The following is a 22,402-nucleotide window of genomic DNA, read 5'->3' as shown; positions in this document are numbered from 1 at the left end:
TGAACAAATATTTATAATGTAGGCCATGAGTTTTTCCACAGCAACTTCCACTAGATATTCAACTATTTAGGCTTGCTCACAACAATGTTCATAAAAAAATGACCTCATTAATACAACAACCTGACATTCTTCAGAAATGCAAACACATGTTTGTGAAGAATTTTTAATCTTCTTAAGCCTACATGGAAAAGCAAGTCAACTTTTTATATGCTTCATGTTTTTTTCAGCCTCCTTATAACTTTCAGGGTATGTTGTTGTAAATGTTTGAAGAGGTTAAAGGTGAAATATGTAATACTGACAACTAGCGTTAGTTACTGCAGTTCAAATTCAAAATACTGGAGAGAGTCGTCTTCCCCTCCTCCCCAGACTCAAAGTTCACGAAGTTGCCAGGTTGAGAGCGCAGCAACCAACAATGTTGCTAGATCTATCTCCGTTGATTCCGTTAGTTTGTTTGCTGCTTCCATGGCTGTACTACAGCTGTAATGCCCTAGGTTTGTGTTTTTACAGACCATCTGGCAACCCAGCCTGGCTGTGAAAATGGGCAGTTGATACCAACACACAGGCCAAAACACAAACAGACATTCCGTCACGGAACGGAAATTTCAAAAGGAAAAAATACTGGCGTTATAGCATTATTGTCAGAAAAGATAGTATTTCAGTTTAGCATGTTTCAGCTGGCAACTGGGAAGACAGTAACTGGGGCAGCGAGGGCCAGCAACCCAGACTGCACCTTCCGTGAGGATGCACCCATAAACAATCTACAAAAAACCCTAATGAACCATACCCCCAGGGGTGCACGAGAGGGGGGAGAATGAGCACCCCAACAGGATGGACACACAGGCAACAACCAATGCAAATGGAGAAATGACAACGAGTGCAGCTTGCATATGTGTCAAAGTCTGCAAGAACTGGCATGGCCTGAAGATCCACCAGGCCAAAATGAAATGCTTGACGGGGAAGCAGGTGGTGCAATGCACAGGTCCAGTACCTGGTGAGACGCAGGAGGCGCCAGGCTCAGAGTCACCCCACAGCGGCCAGAACCCTCACACCCCACCCCATGTCAGACATTCTGAACACCGCCGGGTCAAGTGGCCCTGCTGCCAACTTAGTCCGGCAGAACTCCGCCACACTCTGAGGAAAAGACTAACAACCCTCGGGCGAGCTGAATGGCATATGAGGAGGGGCAAGGAGAGAGCCAGGAAACGTGCCACCTTAATTTCTAATCCATTTGGATTTACGAAGGAGATCCTTGGGCAGAAAAGAAGTGGCCATCTTGCGTGCACTGAAGAAGAGGTTAACAAGTACCTCAGCACCACCTACAGTGACAGTGCAACAGACAAAGCTCTTGGGCCATGCAAAACTTTCATAACTCCGCCGGAACCCACCTCGGCATTTAACACCAAGGAGCCAACTTAAAAGGAAGTTGAAGAAGTTGTCAAGGCTGCTAGAACCAGGCATGAGTGGAGTGCTGCACGTCGTCTATAAGAGGTGCCCCAGACTCTTGAATAGGTTATGGAAACTCATCAAGGTCATCTGGAGGAGGGGGAAGGTGGCACAGCAGTAGCGACACGCAGAGGGGGTCTGGATTCCGAAGGAGGAGAGCTCAAGCACCATCGAGCAGTTCAGTGTCAAGAGCAAAATATTCTTTAGTATTCTTGCCTGACGCCTGATGGAGTTCCTTCTGAGGAACACGTACATCGACACCTCTGTGCAGAAAGGGGGAGTCCCAAAGATCAAAGATACCAGGATGCGTCGAGACATACAAGAGTTGTCACCAAGCTGTTACGTGAGGCACGTGAAGGCAAAGGGGATCTGTCAGTCCTCTGGCTCGATCTCGTTAATGCCTACGGGTCAATCCCACATAGGCTGGTGGAAACCTCAATTTACCAACGCCATGTTCCACACAAGATCAAGAACCTCATACTGGACTATTACAATTCTTTCAGTTTGAGGGTCACCTCTGGAGCGGAAACATCTGCATTTCATCGGCTTGAGAAGGGCATTATCACTGGATGCACTATTTCTGTGATATTGTTTGCCTTGGCGATTAATATGCAGGTGAAGTCAGCAGAGGTGGAGTGCAGAGGCCCACTCACCAAGTCAGGCATACGACAGCACCCCATGAGAACATTTATGGATAATCTGACCGTGACCACAATATCGGTTCCGGGGTTTTCTGACAAGTTTCTTGAGTTTCTGCAAGTAGTTCTCATATGGGAAAGTTTGCCGTTGTCGAGACAACCATGCTGTCTCACATCTTGCACATCTTGCACATTGTACACAATTGTCTCCTTGCCATATATTTCGCCAAAATGCGTCACAAACATATTGAGCAATCTTTCGGCATACTGTGCCAGTGCATCGAGGACAAGGTTGGGTTGACTAAAATGGCAATGCTGAAAAAACAGCAACATAAAATTCTTGTAGATATTTGTGTCCAAGTATGAAGGCAGAGTCCGATGTACAACAAAAACATCCTAAATTCCGTTGCCTTCCACCTGTCAATGTCAATCAATGTTCTGGGTTTTCTTGCAAATTCCAACAGAATATAGTTGCACAAGCCTGTTAAACTGTCAGACATCTGGTCAACAATCGAAGCAGGTAAACATAATCTGAGAGCTCCTCTAAGCCAAATGTTCAGAAGCTCCTTAACGACACCTAAACAAACAGAATGCATATAATCACCTGGAAAGTGAGATACCATCACTATGTTCAAACCTTAGAAGGGGTTAGGGCCCTGGTGATGTTCACACTTAACTGTCGCTACAAAATACAAAAGACAGATTGTTCAGATGATTGACTCCACATTATATATATAGTGTAGTAAGTACTTGTATCAAATAATCTCCTTCAATGTACCAGATACAGTGAGAAATGTACCAGATACAGTGAGAAACATATTTTAAGTCTTTCCATAAAACATATCATCAGTTCCTACCTGATGCTCTCCTCTGAACGACTGTTCACCGTTTCTAGCAGTAGGTCATAACCTGATTTAGGCAGAATAGTTTACTGATTGTCATTTTGAAAGTGTTGTAAATGATGTGTGTCTAGTGAAAATAAACAAATGACTGCAATCACTTTCAGAAATCTTTCAGAAAGCCAAGTTTTTAAAATGTGCAAATATAACATAAAGGTCACTCCACATGATCTTGCAGCAGTGCTCTTCTGAATGAAAACGTTTCATTCTCTGAGCTGCGTGTTGGTGTAGGTGTGTATTGTCCAGGTTGATATACAAGCCGATTGGGTGTAGCTGTGTGCCGAAAGGCTGGTGTAGTGGGGTGTTGTGTTGAATGAATATATGATGGCAGGTACCCATGGAATTGTCCGCTGCTGCTGTAGGGGGGATACAAACTGGGGTTTGATCAGCAATTCCCTCATCAGGGAAAAGCCATCCTGTATGGTGCTGGTTATATTTGCAATGTTTGTGTTGATCTGCGTCATGTTCTTGGCGTGGCTTCTTACTGACTCCTTTCAGTCAACTCCAACATCCTCCTCTTGATTTTCAGATCCTCCTCTGCTGGGTCAGCCTGAGCTTTCCTCTTTAGTCGGTCCCCTCTGTGGCTGTCCAGCTTGGCCTAGAATTAAGCAGAGCAGAACATTACTATTGGGCAAGTTAAGGCCCAAACTATGTTGTGAATTATGTACTGAAGCAACACACCTGCATAAACATGCATCTGTCCTAAGGCCAGTTACACGCTGGATGCATCGCGCGAGCGTGTCAGCTGCGTGGCGTGTCCGTTTATATTTCGGCTCCCATGTTACCAGGTTAGAGCTTACACACTGCATGGATTCATGCGACACGCAAGCATGTCAGAAGCGTTTCCAGGCAAAATAGAATAGGAAAAGATGTTTATATGTCATTTAGACACAATACATATTAATAAATGACATGTTGATGTTTGAAAGCCTCTTGGTTTTGATATAAATGCAGATATAAATGTAATAAAAAAGAAATGTAATATTGCACCTGTCAATACAGAACGAAATATTCTGTAGCCTATTTTGCCGTCAATACTGCCGACATTGTCTTTGCTGTAATCAAATCAGTATATATTTATGTTTAACATGGTATTTCATTTTATCAATGGGAAACATACAAGGCTAGCAGCTAGCAGCATCAGACACGTTTCTGGTGTGTAAAGACAGAACAATCCACGCAGCTGACACGCAACAAAAACGCCACGCTCACGCCACGCAGCCAGTGTGTAACTGGCCTAATGCCCACAACGAATTCATTCTTGAAACGATGCCAGGGAAGACAGGGAAAAAAAAGATTGTTTTGGTACGTGTGGATGTAGCCTAAAACGGCAACCTCACAGCAAGCTGCCAAGTTCTTTCTTTCTCTCCCCTACTCCTGAAGCCATTTTATCTCAGCCTCACCTCATTGGCACCTACCACCTGCCACCAAGCATAGGGTGAGCCAAACTGAAAGAACAACAAAACACTCAGGATCTGGAAAGAAACATTACATTTGGATAGAACAGATACTGCTGACTTTACTATTTATACAGATATGTGCACAATGGATCCAAACATTAACTAGGTCTTTTAACCAGGGAGGGAATAAGATACCCAGATATGTGATGTTTATACAAAGCAGCTGCCTTACGCTACAACATCAAATCTGAGGACTCACCTGCTCTGCAACCCAAGTGAGGCGAAACGTTACATTAGATTATATCGACAATGATTCATTTACGGGATTGCTCCGTTGCTGCCAGAATATCCACCAGATGTCCCTCACCTTCTGCTTTCTTTGTGTTGGCATTCTAAACTATGGTGGATTTATGAGGACTATGGTTAACTGCTCCTCAGATCCCTGCAGGGTAAATCCAGACAGCTAGCTAGACTATCTATCGAATCTGAGTTTTATGTTGCATGACTAAAACAAATTTTGAACGTACACATGTTCCCCCAAAACAAGTTCCGTCGCGAGGCTATTTTGCAGAGGCAGCGTTATTGCGTCCGGTGCTCAGCGCCACCCAAGATGATTGTGATTGGTTTAGAGAAATGCCGATAAACCAGAGTTTTTTTCTCATCCAGAAACCTCATATGGACTAGCCAGACCCTCCTCCGCAGCGCTGTGGGGGAAGGTCTGGCAATGCGAGACTAAAGCAACATCAACTGGACAACCTTGTCTGACTGCCTACCAAGACACACAGTTTAGCTGTATGAGACCACTGGGAAAAAATAAAGGGAGGTGTAAGACAGTTTCCCTGACCACCAATGTGACAGTGACTGTATCTCAGACTCACGCAGTAGCCTACACTATATATATGGGTTGAATTATGTTAGTTTGAATTAATTCAAAGTCGTCATTTTGAAAGAGTGACTTTGTATTATGATTTTGTATTAAGATGCAGAGAGAACAGCAAAAGCCTAGTTCACTACAACAGAGCTGCAATGAATCAGACAGCGCATTGCACTTATATAAAACTTGTATTTTGAATTCGAGCATATCATTACAGATCCAATATTTAATGTTATATAAACTGTTTCCGTGAGTAAGGTGGCTCTTTTTCAATGTGCATTAGTTCTTTAAGGTGTTTCCCCCCCAGAGTTTTACCCACCCATTTGTATTAACTCTGACCCGGTTATGTGTGTTCCTTCCACCCAGTGCATACTAGGACAGACATCGGCCTGTTATTCTAAAAAGAAAAAAATGTGTGTCCCAGCTCAGGGGCTGGATCCTCCAACGTTCGCATTTCTAGACCTAATAGTACAGCCATCCTTTTCCAAATTATGATCAATTATTTAAAGTGTGTTCAGGCTAATTTCATGAACTAGTTACAAAACATAACATGACCACACATTTATCAGGTATTTGCATTTGGGTGATCATCAGTCACTAAGAAACCACATGAAATAGACCAGTGAATAACACTATAACATGCTATAAAGTTTGTTCTGTTGGCTTTCTGGATATATTGTTAATCACAGAAAATGATGCAGCTACTTGTAGCATGGTACACTGCTATTTGTGCTTCACAACTCTGTAAACTTAGCATGTTATGGTACTATGTTGACTGTCTGCATTGCTTCCCCTGACCAGCAGAGGGGGCAACCATACAAACACTACACAGTCAAAATGTGACCTCCCCAGTGCTGGAATAGTCTGGACTACACATAAAGGAGGATTACTGTGTTCGTCAAAACAGCCACATTCAAAAGCTGAAAATCCACAGCAGGTGTGTCAACAGCACCCAGTCTAAAGGCTGCCCTCCTCCCACTCTGCCAGGAGATTCCTTATGAGCAGATTCTGGCCCTTCATAGCACTGCACTGCAGCCTGACCACAGGATGTGCTCTGGGTCAGGTGTCATGAGAACTGGGCTGCTAGTCCAGACCAGACAGGCCTGAGCCCTCGGTGGCCCCCAGCCACCAACCCCTCATGAGAAATGCAAGTATGGGTCTCAATAGACCACAGACTGAAGATGGATATTTTTAGACAAAATGGCCACTGTTCAAAACACATATTCATGTCAGTACACACACACACACACACACACACACACACACACACACACACACACAGCCTGATGGAAAGATAAAAATATACCTTGTGAACCAAAAGATCAACTCTATTCCATGTGTTGCAGCTAGTTGCAAATAGTAAAACTGTAGTGGTGCTAAAGAAGGAGAGAAAGAGTTTCATTAAAAGGGTAACAAACATCCTTAAAGCTGCACTAATCAATATGTCTGTTATCAGCAATGGATAAAATTATGTGTGTAACGTGAAAGCGGTTGGTCATAGGCCTTGTTGAGACTGCCAGCCCAAATCCGATTTAAACCACATTTGGAGGTGGTTTGAAATGCAATTCCAATTGAATTGCTACAGATCCGTCTCATAGTGCGTTCCATTAAAGGAACTCGGAAGCCGGAGGTGGGTATGACGTCACACCTGAGTTGAATGCGTTCCATTTACAAGTCAGATTTTCATTGTGGGGTTAGCTCTAGCCAAGTTAGCCATTGTTAGCAATACCAGTAGTTAACAACGCATTACATTGTTTTTGTGCATACAGAGTAGCCACAGATAGAAGTTGGACAGGACTGTGTATATGACTGATTTAGTGACACATAAATTAGCCAGAAGTGCTAATAACTGTATGTTACTACAGCTTTTTCAAAACTGTTGATGCACGGGGCATCCATGTTGGATTTTGAACTCGGGGTACTGCGAGGTTGTCTGAGTTCCGAGATCGGAAATCCGAGGTCAGGGGGTGTTTTTCTGACTTTGACCTCAGAAAATGAATTTGATAAAAGTGTTGTTTTTTATTGCTTCCACCTATATTACTTTTTGAAAGTGCACAGTTAGTAAAGCTAGTGTTTTTACATTTTTTATAGCTGTGTATGTAACATCAGACATCTTACATGGACATATTGGTATCTTTGCTCTTTTACCTGTTCACTGTTTCTCTCAAACGGTACAGTGAATAACTAAGTCATTCTTACTTGGCGTTTCTTTATTTAAAAAAAAAAAAGGTTTATGGTCGCAGTGGTGTTCCCAGCTGGAAGTGCGCAAGCCAGAAAATGATGTCACCATGTCTCTGTGTCCATTGTAAAGGCTCTGCAAATTGTCGCAGCACATGGTTGTGCACTTCTGAATTTTTGTAACTGCAAAGCGCTGCACATTCTATTTCAGCATGGTCAGCTAGGAAGAATGGCCGAGCAGGTTTGCCTGTAGAAACATCTGTATGATTATTGATGTAAAGACCACAGGGACAGTCAAATTGCCTTAAATTCATGGTCAGAGAGAGCAACACATTGGGAAGGCACTTTGTGGGTGTGTGAAAACATGAGAGGTGCTAAAAGACGCTAAAAAAAAAGCTAAAAAACAGTCTCATGCAAAGGGTGTTCATAAAATCAAGAGGCGGACAGTAACGTTAATAATTACACAAGAGTACACAAATGCAACGTTTGGCAGTATCTAACACTTGTGAAAGAAAATAAGACATTGTGCTTTACCAAGCAGCCAGACTACAGTTTGGAGGTGTTTATTGACCATCAACAAAGCTCAGCACCTCGAAACCATGGATTCACACACCCTACAACTCTGAACGAAAACCAAGTGATCCCTGAATGTTGGCTTACCAGTGAACAGCATTAGCAAGCCAGCACAATTTACTTGACACCTGCCCATGTGTCAATGTGTTCATGTCCATGCACAGATACAAAACTGATATCAACCGTCTCACCTAACTCACGGTAAGACAGCAAGAAAACAGACCACAAAGCATTACTAGATTAATAGTCTATATCCACGACGTTCCACATCCGGGATTGCTGAAATTCCACCGGATGTCCTTCATTTATGCTGGATGTCCGTCACCTTCCACTTTCTTTTTGTTGGAATTTTAAACTCTGGTCGATTTATGAGGACTACGATTAACTGCTCCTCAGATCTCTGCAGGGTAAATCCAGACAGCTAGCTAGACTATCTGTCCAATCTGAGTTTTTGTTGCACGACTAAAACAACTTTTGAACGTACACATCCACCAAAACAAGTTCCTTCCAGAGGCTATTTTGCAGTGGCAACACTGCTCTATCTGGAGCTTAGTTCCATGACAATTGTGATTGGTTTAAAGAAATACCATTAAACCGGAGCACGTTTTTCTTACATCCCTGAATGCTGAGTGGACTAACCAGACCTTCCTACACAGCGCTGTGGAGAAAGGACTGGCAATGTGAGACTACTAGATTAGTAACCGTAATGTAATAACTGAATTTTAATTCATAGTTCCTGTTATTCAATCTGTCTGGCCACACTGGGCACGGAATAAAACACCTAGGTTCATGTTGGTTTTGGCTGTCTTGACTTCTCACAGTGAGGCACACAGAGAGAGAGACCGAGAGAGTGACACACACACACACACACACACACACACACACACACACACACACACACACACACAGTTTTCACTGTAAGAAGTAACAACTTTGTCAGTGTTGTGTTTACAGCTGTTTCTGCTGCCCACAACATCTATTAATGCAGCTCTAAGAAGCAATTTCTGTTTAATATAATAATATAATGTAGATACATACATACATTACATTACTTACATTACAAACAATTAGTCAATTAGCCTATTGGATTAGTCTATTGCCAGAAATGTATTCCATAACTCGTCATCAGTTTATTATTTAAGTCATTTAGCATTTAGCCTTCACTTTTGTCAGATACACTGTTTTTCATTGATTTATGTTGCTGCAGATTGAATATCTTTGGACTGTTCAGGTAAAACACCCAATTTGAAAACTTCACCATGGGCTCTGGGAAGTGAGCTTTCTTTGCTATATTCGGACATTGTAAAGACTAAACAATATAAAAGATAATGGACAGATCAACATGAAAAAAACCTCTGCTCCTAGGGGTCTTCATAGGGGTCTCTCAATCGAAACACAGACAACGTTGGAAAGTCGCTTGGGAATATGGGAGTTGTTTTCTTCATTGTTAAAATACAACCATTGCTGATGAAAATGTATCTGTAAATAATTTGTGAGTGGTTGAATGTTGTTCTAACCTTATAACATTACCATACATTTAGCTGCCAAGCATTAGCAGTCACCTAACATAGCACACTCTAGTAAGCTGGATCGATATTGAAATATCATATCAATAAATTAGGTCTCTAAGCTATAACTATGTTGCAAAGTGGCATGTATAAATGAAAAAATTATGTTGTATTACTGTGTTGTGGAAGTTTTTGCCATTACAACTGTTACTGAGTATATTTCTTTGACATTGTATGATTTACAATTACCCTCTAATGTATCATCTGGTGTTTCTGGGTGTTTCCCGTGTTTTTGCTGGAAGTCAAAGCAACTAGAGAGGTAATGGTATGATGCCATAGACAGACGACCAAATAACACACTCCGTAACTTTGATGAAAATTACTGATTTGTCTTGGTGAAACATTGAGGAAAACATTTGGGAAAACAACTAAACAAAATATATAACATAGGTATAGTCATTTTTTAGACATTTCAATGCAGAAATATTTCATAATATATCTTTAAATAAACACGGAGCATTCCTTCGGTAGGAGTACAGAATGACAAATGTGGCTCATTTGACCCCTTAATGCCCTATGGCCAGACTCTAAAAAGGATATAGCCATAAAAACAAGCAATCATGCTCTACTGTTCATGTCGGCAAACATAAAACCTCCACCACAGACAAAGGAGCAGAGCACCACTGCAGGTCAACACTGCTTGCCAATCAACACGGAGGATATGACTGCCATGTCCAGAGCAGGGAGAATGACCTCAAGTCTTTTTATAGCCTCCTTTATCAGACTTCAAGCCACGTCTGTTACATCATGTCAGACAAGCTTTTATAGCCAACTTGTAGATTTCTCTGGTGCGATAAACTCTGTTGACCTGTGGAGGCCTTGGTTTAGAAGTCCCAGGTGACTCTGGAGGAAGGCTACAGACGTGAGCCAGAGGAACGCCAAGCCCAGCCTGGTGGACATTAAAGGCAGCGGTGGGCTTCTCCAAAAGAATCATTGCGTGTGAGTCGACTTCCTGTATCGCAGGGGTTGACTTAATGTTCTGTCTGTTTGGGGGCCTTTGGGGATCCCATGGGAGATGATGACACACTAGTACATCAGCCCCTGGATCAAGAAACACCTGTGTCTTTTAGATATCAGCCCCATAAAGTAGCCTCAGGGTGTTTATTTTAACTCTGGTGTTACCAATAGCAGCTCAAAGTGTAAAGCAAGAAACATCAACCCATAAAACATTTCACAGTTGGAACTCGGGACCAATGTCTCGCAGTGATGTCATTTCATATGAAAAGACAAGTTGGCATCTTCAAATGAAGAATTTGTCAAGTTGAGTCTTCAAAACGAGGGGTGGGACATGTGGCGGATGTGGATGAGAACATTTGTTGAACTTTGAATGAAACACCGCCCCACCTGTCTTGGTATCTCAGACTGTTCAGAGCTGTGAAAGACAATCAGCGTCTTCAGGAGGTGAAGGAGCGGGGGAGAAGGTGGAGGACGGTGGTGGGATGGGAGGAGGATGGCAGATGAGGGCTGAGTCTTATCTTGAGGTCACATCAAGGGTCAAATGAAAGCAGATACTGTTGCTACTATACTGGGGGTTACAGTAGCTTTGCTCCCCATGAGAAGCACCAACTCATTTACCACAGAAGACGTCTGCACTGATGAATGTATCATTAATCATTCTCTGGGTTAACTGAGGGTCTAAACGGCTACAACACTTGGCCCTTGCTTCTGTAAAGGTATAGTTCAACAACAGTTATTTGCTTTCTGTCTGAGAGTTAGATGAGAAGATGGATAGGACAAGCAGCTGAATAGCTTAGCTTAGCATAAAGAATGGCAGCAATTGGAAACCGCTAGTCTGGCTCTGTCCAAATGATTTCAGTTTTGAGTTTGCACTATGTTATTAAAGAGTTCAAGTGGCCTAAGTCACAATAGGATGTTTAGAAATTAGCCTAGTCACTTTATTCTTATATGTTACATAATTGACAGACAGCATTCTATGTATGTAAACAGGCATCTATTGCCAAAGCCTTTTTGCCTGAAATGATTCACAAATATCACATATTGTGTATTTAAGTTTTTTGTGTTTTCCCAAACTACAAAATATGACTTATTCCAACAGTTTAATAGGGTGACAATATCTAAATAAACCTTAAATGAGTAATTTTTTTATTGCATTTGTCTTGCTTTCATATAGCATTACAGTTCATAACATTAAAATGTTTTGTTTTACTTCAGAAATCACTGGCACAATTTACCCCGACGTATTCCCCCAAAGGCACAACTTACCCCGCATCAGTGCCACAACACCACTTTTTTCCCAAAAGCTATATTTCTGAAACAATTTATTTCAGATCCAAAGTTATTGTTCTCAGGGATGCACCACATCCTGAAATCTATGTACATCCTTAAGTTGAAGGTATTACTGTCATGGCTTCACTTTAAAGTCACTTTGAGTAAAAACTGGCACAACTCACCCCACTTTCCCCTACAAGTATACCTAGCCCACATGGATTTATTCATATCAGCCAGATCTAGAATGCCGCAATACACATCTTCAAAGAATGCTAAAGAAAGAAAACCAAGAAAACCAAAGAAAACCATTTTGAATAATCTTTGACAATTTCAAACCTAAAAGCTGCGGGAGGAAGAATTTGAAGTAGAGTGAGACCTCCTTCTGAACCTCTCCGTCTCCCCTCTCCATCCAGCACCTCCCATCAAGTGAATACAGGCATGCAGCGACTTCATACAATAACCTGTACAATTACTAATCATTCATTTCTTTCAGATGCCGTTATATAGCGGCAATTCTATGACAATGATTCTCCTGTTTTCTTTGTAAAGCCTTTTGACATACTGTGAATCAAGGCTCACGTTAGCTACAGAAACATGAACTTGCATTAGCCGTAGCTGTGGTTAGCAGGATTAGCAGGAGGAACTACCTAATTTGGCTCATTGGGATGGCAGTAGTCCTAGGCTAATGCTGCCATCCAAACGAGAAGATGTCGGAGGCTGTGTTAGAAGAAATCTAAACATAACAAACAAGCCAGTGTTTGTGCTAGGCTAAAGGCTAATCTAGTCTATGTCAACTGCGTTCCACTTCCAGGATTGTTCAGGTGCCGCCAGAAATTCCACTGAATGTCCCTCTTTTTAGGCTGGATGTCCGTTACCTTCTGCTTTCTTTGTGTTGGCATTCTAAACTCCGGTGGATTTATGTGAGGACTATGGTTAACTGCTCCTCAGATCTGTGCAGGGTAAATCCAGACAGCTAGCTAGACTATCTGTCCAATATGAGTTTTATATTGCACGATAACAACTTTTGAACGTACATATGTTCCACCAAAACAAGTTCCTTCCGGAGGCTTGTTTTAAAGAAATGACAATAAACCAGAGCCAATTTTTCTCCCATCCCAGAATGTTGTGTGGACTAGCCAGACCTGCCTTCGTAGTGCTGTGGAGGAAGGACTGGCAATGCGAGACTGCAAATGTCTGCTGCCTAGGTAATAAACTGGACTATTTTTTTTACAGTTTCATTCCCCTATGTAACTTTCCATTATTAGTGTATTAGTGTATGGATGACAATAAAGTATCTTATCTTATAGTTTAGCACTGAATTAGCAGCAGCCCTATGCCTTTGGCCAAGGTTAGCAGACATTTTACTGAAGGGACGTGTGCACACGCATCTGCATTTGCAGAACAGCCAATAGGAACACTTTCTCTCTCTGAAAAGACCTGTGATTGACTGGGGCTAGATTTTCTAAAGTCTGAAACCAGTGCCAAGAGGAGGTGCAGAAGGCTAGTTTTCGCTCAGACCATTACAATATGCTGAAATGTTATTATGAAATTTTGACCAATGCCAAAATTAACATTCATTATGCATGTACTGTACAATACTGGAGAAATCAGAATGATTGCTATAATACATCTTGCCATTGTTTCCAGGCTTTTGAGACAAACTGAAACACAAAATTGAACAGCTATTCCACTTTTCCACTTTTTCATTTTCAGTACACCAGAATATCTTTTTTGCAATTATACAGTATATACAATACAAAGGAAAGTGGGAGACACTTTCCGCTTCTCCCAATAGAACTTATAAGGTCACTTAAAATTAATAAAACCTGTGTATTAGTAAGTTAATAAGTTAATGACAAAAGGTTTCACCAAATTCCAGTATGTTTTACAGTGCTGTTCTTTTTTTGTCAGACAAATAAAGCAGCCATTCCCAATGTGTTTTAGATAAAGAATTGTATGTTTTGCCACTCTTTGAAATCAGTTCATAACAGAAGAGCATTTCTATTTACTGTGTTCAGCGGAAACAAATGCATCACATATAGGCTATACAGTTTTGTTTAAAGAGGCAGACTGGGTAGTTGTGATGACCAGAGTAATCTAACATGGTTGAAGACACAAAGTTGAGGACATCACAGCCCTTTGTAGCAGGTGATTTCTGGTAAAACGTAGGGAGGTTTAGTGCAACAATAAGGGACTTTTTAGTCCCTTACTGTTATTGTTTTGAAATTATTTTAAAATATACATTAGCTCTTAATAAATATACTGTAGATGGTTGTTTTCATGGACATGAAACTTTAGTATAAACTATTAAAAGTGTCTCTCTCCTGTCAGTCTCTGCTGTGCTCCATCTAATAAAGCACCAACACACACACATACACACACACACACACCACAGATAAATCATAAAAGCAGCAGGCTGCAGCTGGCTGGCTGTAAGGAGGAGGCTCTTTTCTCTTCTATGCAGCTGTCGATGAGTCAAGTTATCTGACCACAGTGTTTCCCAGCAGACAGCTAACACTGACGGGCCAAAAGCTCATCGTCGCCTCACTCCATACTGTGTAGTGGGGATATTGTAGAGGGGAATAGGCTATACTGCCTGATGTCGGAAAACCTTTACTTACTTAAAGTCTTTACTTTGTCTGGTATCTGAATCTTTTTAGGAAACTTTTATTTTTCTCTTGTACTTTTTTTCTATATGTAGTAGTTAAAATGAAATACCTCTTGGCTTGTATTGGTCTTTTATTAAAATTTAGATATCAACTTGTATGTAACATGATGGTTGACAAGGTGTAAAACCTGCAAATTATTAATGCCAAAATGTGCTTTTCTTTTTTAAGGAACTAGTTGCGAAATGGCCGTTCTGATGGTACTTGGTGCACAAAAATGCATTGTGATTTTTACACAACATGTGGAGGGTCTTGAAGATATTACATTACTTTCTCCGCCGCCATTAGTACGGAACTCACTGAAGGTTACCGAACCTCAACGTCATCATTCTCAGCCACTCCCTCTGTTCGCTGATTGGAGGATTTGGCTGGAGAAAACCTGCGAATATACCGCAAACCCAGACGGAGTATTGAAGGAAAATGAAAATTGAGTGGTACGTAGGAGGGCGGAGCCAGGCTATCTCACTTGTTCCTTTAAGGGAGAATAAAACCAATTTCAAAATCGACAAGCTATTTTGGTTATTTGGTAATGGCTATTTCAAGTGGACTGCAAGGCAGTGATTTGGTGGGCGATTTTAAAGGATTACAGCAGCTGCAGATGTGGGAAGTTATTTATTGTTGTTGGGGTGTAAAGACCATTTCAAACAATATATAAAAAAGTGTAGATTGGAAATAGTTACCAACCCTGCCTTTAAAAGAAAAACAATAGACTTTTTCCAGTCTCTTGGAGCAGAAGACATCTACAACCCCTGAAATATTAGTGTGTTATAAAGTTTGCAAACATGTACCTACTTTTAATCCAGCAGACAGCTACATTACCGTTTAATTGTTGTGTTTGCATCCACCCAACGACTGTAATAACTGCTAGTAGCTTAATTTTTTAAGGCATTTTAGGCCTTTATTTGATAGGACAGCTTAGACATGAAAGGGGATAGAGAGGGGAAATGACATGCAGCAACGGGCTGCTGGTTGGAATCGAACCCACAACCACTGGGGTGAGGACTGGGCTTCTGTACATGGGGCACACGCTCCGTAGGTGAGCTACCCAGGAAGCTAGTTGCTCACTTTGTCTGGTTGATGTGAGGACTGAGAGCAAACGATAAATGTGCTGTAAAACTAAACACTGACCTAAAAGTGGCTAAATATCTTCATAGAGCTGGGCTGGGTGTTAATTATAGGTCACTACATCTGTCACCTTTCACATTATCATTGTTGACATAAACAATTGTGATTACTGCAGCTTTAAACCATCACTGTCTAAACAATTTAATGACATGGTTAACATTAATTAACAGTTATTATTCCAACTGTTAATTCCTAAAACAGGTGGTCTTCATGACACTACTGGGACTTTTAGACTCTATCTTTGGATGTTGAGATTGCCACAATACTCATACAATAATACAATACAATACGAGAATGATATTCCTTTTATTAGAAAGATGACTAACAGCACAAATATTATTTGTTGACAGGTTCATCACATAATATTGGTATTAGCTTCAAAAAACAATTAGTGAAACCTTATACTATGGTAAGAAGTTCTCACTGAGTACCATTCTCACATTTTTCCTGACACACATCCCGCCCATCACACACTTCATTAGTATTTTAATCACTTCAACAGGCATTTAATGGCATTCCTTTAAGTTGATGCAGGGGGTTGGGGGGGTTAAAGTATTTATGGTTCCAAACTTTGAAGCGTGGTGGTGTTGGGGGAGAGAAAGTGCAATGGGGTCGTGTTGCTGGCTGGTGGCGTGTGGTAAAACACCATGGTGTCCTGCTTTATGAGTGGAACCAGGTTCCACACAGGTCGCCGTTGTTGGTGCAGCTGAGCTGGGGGCCGAGGGGTTTTGTTTTTAAAAACAGACCCTTTGATGACACTCTGTCCCTTTTTCAGCAGTCGGTCCCTCCTGCCCTCCAATAGCACCAGTCAATCTGGAAGCCATTTGCTTGGTTTCCACAGAGAAAGTTCAAGCTTGATCACCTCTAGCATCTGCTGAGTGTTTATTTACCCACAGCAATTAACCCATTAGACAAACTGAAACAGGGCAACTGTAGAGCCATGGATCACTGTGGCACTCTGAGGACAGTAGCCAGCACTGGGGCCAATTGTGTGCCATTGTCTTGAAATACACGTTGATGTGCATGCATCTTTTTAAATGCTTAGTATTTTAACATGTGCTTTTCAAGATAATGCAGTACTGTAGTCTAAAAACTTGTTTTCTCATTTGATAAACGATATATCTTCAATAAAAAAAATCCATGAAAGGGTTTGAAATATATTGCCATGTGAACCCCCTATTATACTCCTGAAAACAGACTGCAAAAGCATGCCACATTCAAATTCACATTCTCAACTTCACAACTATCTAATTGTTGCCTGAAAATGGATAAAAAATGGTGGAGAGATTGGTATATCTAAAACCGATTTTGAAAGAAAATTTTGAGAGGAAATTCTGACCTGCATGAAATGTCTGCAAGGTACAAGGCCATAAGTCACAAAAGCCTTATGACATCTCAAGCCATACAGTGATGCTTATGAGTATAGGAACCCCTGCTAAAGTTGACTAAAAATAGGAATAAAAAAATCATCTTTTGGAAATTGATCTTAATGCCTTAATTGAAAAAAAAAAAAACAACCTCTGAGAACACCAATTTTCTTTGTGAATGAATAATGTATCGTAAATAAATAAATGTTCTTCCTTAAAAGACAGGGGGCATAAGTATAGACACCCCTATATCAAATTCCCATAAAAGCAGGCAGATTTTAGTCTTTAAAGGCCAGTTATTTCATGGATCCAGGATACTATGCATCCTTTCTGGGGACACAGAGGAGCGATGAAAAGCATCTTACAAAAGATTTTCCCTCAGTGGGTGTTTGGATAATGGTGATGGAGAGCCCTACGGACATCTCTAAGTGTGCAGACTATAGCATACGATTTACAGCTATTGGTGGAAGACGTTTTCAATTTCAAATTCATTTTAGTTATAGTGTCAAATCATAACAGGAGTTATCTCAGAACACTTTACAGATAGAGTAGGTCTAGACCACACTATAATTTACAAAGACCCAACAATTTCCCCCAAGAGCAAGCATTTTGTGCGACCGTGGCGAGGAAAAACTTCCTTTAAACAGGCAGACCCAGACTCTTGGTAGGCGGCCATCTGCCGCTGCTGGTTGGGACACAGATACACTGATACAGATATACAGATATGAAGAAATATGATTCAATAATTATAGCAGAATTATATAAGAGCCTTTAATTCAGTAAAAGCAATAGTCCTGCTTTCAAAGTGTTTATATGTAAAAGTACAAAAAGTTAACTAAAACTTATTACTTAGTAAGTACTAACCACAACTAGTACTTACTACTTCTATTAACTACTTAAAGGAGAATTCCGGCCAATTTTTACGTTAATCTTGATCGCTATAGCTACGCGAGTACTTTCGATAGAAAAAACCCCGACCCGAATCAGTGCAGGTAACACTGAGAAGCTGCAGCTACGTACTACAAGCGTCCCCTGAGCTAAAACGGCAGTGCTCGGGGCAAGTTTTAGAGTGCCTTTGTGCCTCTTAACAGACACAAAATGCAATTAATATGTCTGTGCCACAAGAACAGGGCCCTTACGTGTCAACAAGATGCGTTTTCAACTCAGACATTGTTTAAATTCACCTACCCTGGTCCCTGTCTCGATCCTGCCAGTAGCTAGCTTGCCCTGCTAGCTGATAGCCGTTAGCTGCTAGCTGCCGTTTGGTGAGTGTATTCCGACAGGCTTCTGTGATAATCATCCCAAAAACAATCCACGGAGCGGTGGTGGTGTGGCTATGTCCTCCAGAGGACAGGTCATGTCATGTCTTGAAGTGTATTCCCCCCTAAAAAAACAATAGTGCGGTAGTAGCTGTTAGCTGCTAGCTGCCCTCCGGTGAGTGTGTACAGCCAGATAGCTGTTAGCCGTTAGCTGCTAGCTGCCGTCCGGAGAGTGTATTCAGCCAGGCATCTGTGCTAATCATCCCAATAAAAATCCACGGAGCGCCCGGTGGGTTGGTGGATATCCTGCATAGGACAGATCATGCCTTTGCAGCGAAAGGTTTAGATTATTTCCCCCTCAAAATAGGTAATTTAGCACTGTAGTGGTTATGACCATATCAGTGACTATGTAACTACATGGAAACGGGATAAACGATGTCTGTGGCTTGCACAGTAATAGCGTTACTGAAGCCTAGCTGTTGCATCGCGCGGTCTCCTGGGAATTCAGTTGTAGCAGAAAAAGGTAAACAGTTGCAGATTGGAGCGTAGTGTGTGTGAAGAGTGAAAAGCGGAGTTGTTTATAACGGAAGAAGCTTGGAGTATGAAGAATTTTGCGTTTGATGGTCATCCTTATTTATTCGAACCAGAGTATACAGACGAAGAACTAGCCTCAAGAGTTGGAAAGAACGAGACTGACAGACAGAAGGGAAACAGGCAGATTAACTTGCTGCTCCAAGCACAAGCTAAAGGTAGCCTTCAGTAACTGGGGGACATAGCCACACCACCGGGCGCTCCGTGGATTTTTATTGGGATGATTATCACAGATGTCTGGCTGAATACACTCACCGGACGGCAGCTAGCAGCTAACGGCTAACAGCTATCTGGCTGTACACACTCACCGGAGGGCAGCTAACAGCTACTACCGCACTATTGTTTTTTTTAGGGGGGAATACACTTCAAGACATGACATGACCTGTCCTCTGGAGGACATAGCCACACCACCACCGCTCCGTGGATTGTTTTTGGGATGATTATCACAGAAGCCTCACGGAATACACTCACCAAACAGCAGCTAGCAGCTAACGGCTATCAGCTAGCAGGGCAAGCTAGCTACTGGCAGGATCGAGACAGGGACCAGGGTAGGTGAATTTAAACAATGTCTGAGTTGAAAACGCATCTTGTTGACACGTAAGGGCCCTGTTCTTGTGGCACAGACATATTAATTGCATTTTGTGTCTGTTAAGAGGCACAAAGGCACTCTAAAACTTGCCCCGAGCACTGCCGTTTTAGCTCAGGGGACGCTTGTAGTACGTAGCTGCAGCTTCTCAGTGTTACCTGCACTGATTCGGGTCGGGGTTTTTTCTATCGAAAGTACTCGCGTAGCTATAGCGATCAAGATTAACGTAAAAATTGGCCGAAATTCTCCTTTAACTATTTTATTTGTTGTTGGGCACTTCGACATGTAGACTCCAGGGGCCAGGGATCGAACCACTGACTTTCTGACTAGTGGATGACGGAAGCTCTACTTCCTGAGCCACAGTACTTATATACATGTTTTCAGTTTTGTAGCACTATTTTTCCACAGCGTTTTTATTGTCATCAAACCATTCAGTGAACCATTGAGCTTTGGGTGCATGTAAAGGTCACCAAACTATGGTTCCAAAGTGTATGTGTGTCATTTTGTCCCTGAAGTTCCAGCCTTTACAAATGGATCACCACTCATAAAAACGAATGGCTAATTTTGTTGAAGGTGTTCACATCTCGCCATACTCAACAAATGCCTGTGACTTTTAGGACCAAAACATTTGGGAGGATGGTAACCCTGCATGTGCCCCACCCCTCCTCATGCAGCTGAGGGGCTCCTTTAGCTGCTATAAGAACCCTCCCTGACACGATGACTATCACACTGGACCATCCTATGGACAAGTGTCAAAACTAACTGGGGACTACTGCTGTCTAAACCTCCGAGTTACAGCTAAGTTTACGCGCGGCTCTTGTCTGCATGCTGCTGTTTTCTACTTGAAAATAAGGGATTGGCTTTCCCCTGGGAAACACTTGCCTACATATGATGGCTTTTACTATGCTGAGGCCAGTGTCGACCCATCCCTTCTCTTACCCCGCTGACCTGACCTTGATCTCGGACGACGAAGAGGGGAACCGCAGCGAGAGCGACGGCAGCACCGACCAGGGCTACGGCTGCTGCGGGATTCCGCGGGACAGTTATAGGCGGGTGTCCGGCGTCGTGGTGCCGCATCGAAACACCGCTAACGCCAGGGAAAGACACCGGACTCAGAACGTCAACACGGCTTTCACGGCGCTGCGGACACTCATCCCTACGGAACCGGTGGACAGAAAACTCTCCAAAATCGAGACGCTGCGCCTGGCGTCCAGCTATATCTCCCACTTGGCCAACGTTCTTGTGGTCGGGGACGGGAGGGAGGACGGACAGCCTTGTCTCAAGGCTGTCTACAAGGAGGTGAAGGGGGGTAGAGAAGGCAAACAGCCCCGGAATATCTGCACATTCTGCCTCAGCAACCAACGGAAAGGGGTAAAATATTCAGTAAATACGCCCTTTGCTCTCAGAAAAACACTAGGCTATTTTAAAATGTCTTTCTCGTTGGCAAGCCTTACACACAGCCCATTTTATTTTAGGTATTTTTTCCTCTACTGTTTAATACGACTTATGGGCTATAGCCTATACAACGCAAATGTTTTTACAATGCAGTTTATACTTTTATTATACGTCCGCCCGCCGTTATTCCTGCATTATAGTTTCTGCAAAATATGTGTGTTGCCGATTGCAAAATTTAGGGTTGGATTATTTAAATAAAACGTGGGCTACATTTGTGTGTCGAATGTCCAAGAAAACCATAATATTTCTGAAAAGGTATTCATTTACGGATTACAGTGTGTGTATCTTTGTGGAAAGAGAAGGGACCAAAAAAAGTTGTTTTCAAGAATGTAGTTCTCCTGGACAGGTTGGCAGCAGTAGCCAGTTATTGCTGTCATATAGGCCTATTGGCATTATTCTGTCACAACCAGAATGAATATGGTAGGCTATTTTATTCCAGCATTCATTGTTGCATTTTACATCCGATTTAAGGGTTCTAACTGGACTTTTTCCAACAGTTCATCAGTAGCCTACATCAAATTGTTTGACTGGAATGAGTCTGTTCCATTTTACAGGGAGGTCATATGACACTGTGGGGCCACAATGCTGCATGCATCTCAGTAAAATGGACGGGTCCATTTTTAAAATCTCCATGTTGGGATTTAGTTTGTTTATTGGTGCCTTATCATCCAGTGCATGGTGATATCCTTTAAAGGAAAACAAATGGATTGTAATGGATATGAATATGCTCTTAGGAAAGTACAGCAAAACATCTGAACTTAGAAATTGTGTTTAGCCAATAATATTTCCTATAGATACACAGTGACAATAATTTCCCTCTTTGTTCACAGGTGAAAGACAAACGAGACTGTGTGAAAATGCATGGAAGCAGTGCGAGACAAATAAGTCGACGATGAAACTGTCTGAGTAGGACTGGATTGACTTTTCAGAACAGACTTCGGAGGAAACCTCCACTAATCATTCCGAGAGTCTGGATGCATCTCAGTCTTTGAGGACTACTCTGAAGTTTTGGTTTTGCTCACTTAACCCTGTATGAGAGAGGAGGATTGGCACCAGTCACTCGTTCCAGGACACTAACTAATGTCATAGTAAAATAGTTAATTTCTCACTTTCAAATTAGACCATACAGCTGCTATATGTTCATGGATGTTCTTTTCATTTGAATGACAAACATGTTCAGGGAATTAGTGAACTAGACACACAGTGGAATTGTTCAAAAGGGGCAGAATATGTTCAAATTTAAAAAAAGAAATTAGTTACATCGGACAAGTTTGTTTATTTATACTTTACAGCGGTTTGAAATTTACTGACCATAGACTATACAACATTACCCGCTCTGTATTACTAAAAGGTTTATTATCAGAGAGCGGCATTGATAATACTAATCTCCTATTATTTCTTAAAAGGCACACTCCATAATCCAAAAGAATATCCTTTTAGGCTACTTTTAGATTAATTTAAAGTTCTCCAATAATGAACGAACAACAAATGATAACCAAATGTGTTATCAAAGTTGTATGATGCTGGTTAAGGTTTATTTACATAAACAAA

At 41.7% G+C, this 22,402-nt stretch overlaps 1 protein-coding gene and 1 pseudogene across 1 annotated transcript; both read left to right on the top strand.

Moving 5' to 3' along the window:
- Window positions 1-864: 864 nt before the first annotated feature.
- LOC114553534 (uncharacterized) lies at window positions 865-6,361 on the top strand (annotated as a pseudogene).
- Window positions 6,362-19,830: 13,469 nt separating this feature from the next.
- LOC114554447 (transcription factor 15-like) lies at window positions 19,831-21,919 on the top strand. Its single transcript, XM_028576300.1, has 2 exons — window positions 19,831-20,767; window positions 21,682-21,919. The coding sequence occupies exons 1-2, from the start codon at window positions 20,285-20,287 to the stop codon at window positions 21,745-21,747; spliced, it is 549 nt and encodes a 182-aa protein (XP_028432101.1). The 5' UTR covers window positions 19,831-20,284; the 3' UTR covers window positions 21,748-21,919.
- Window positions 21,920-22,402: the final 483 nt, after the last annotated feature.

This window comes from Perca flavescens, chromosome 4 (genome assembly GCF_004354835.1).
Source record: "Perca flavescens isolate YP-PL-M2 chromosome 4, PFLA_1.0, whole genome shotgun sequence".
NCBI lineage: Eukaryota > Metazoa > Chordata > Actinopteri > Perciformes > Percidae > Perca > Perca flavescens.
This window is presented reverse-complemented; position numbering and strand designations above follow the sequence as displayed.

Bases quoted from the DNA above. Each gene is read 5' to 3' on its own strand.
- LOC114554447 (XM_028576300.1), top strand. From the start codon at position 20,285: ATGATGGCTTTTACTATGCTGAGGCCAGTGTCGACCCATCCCTTCTCT. The intron at 20,768-21,681 runs GTAAAATATTCA...CTTTGTTCACAG, and splicing joins TCAGCAACCAACGGAAAGGG to GTGAAAGACAAACGAGACTG.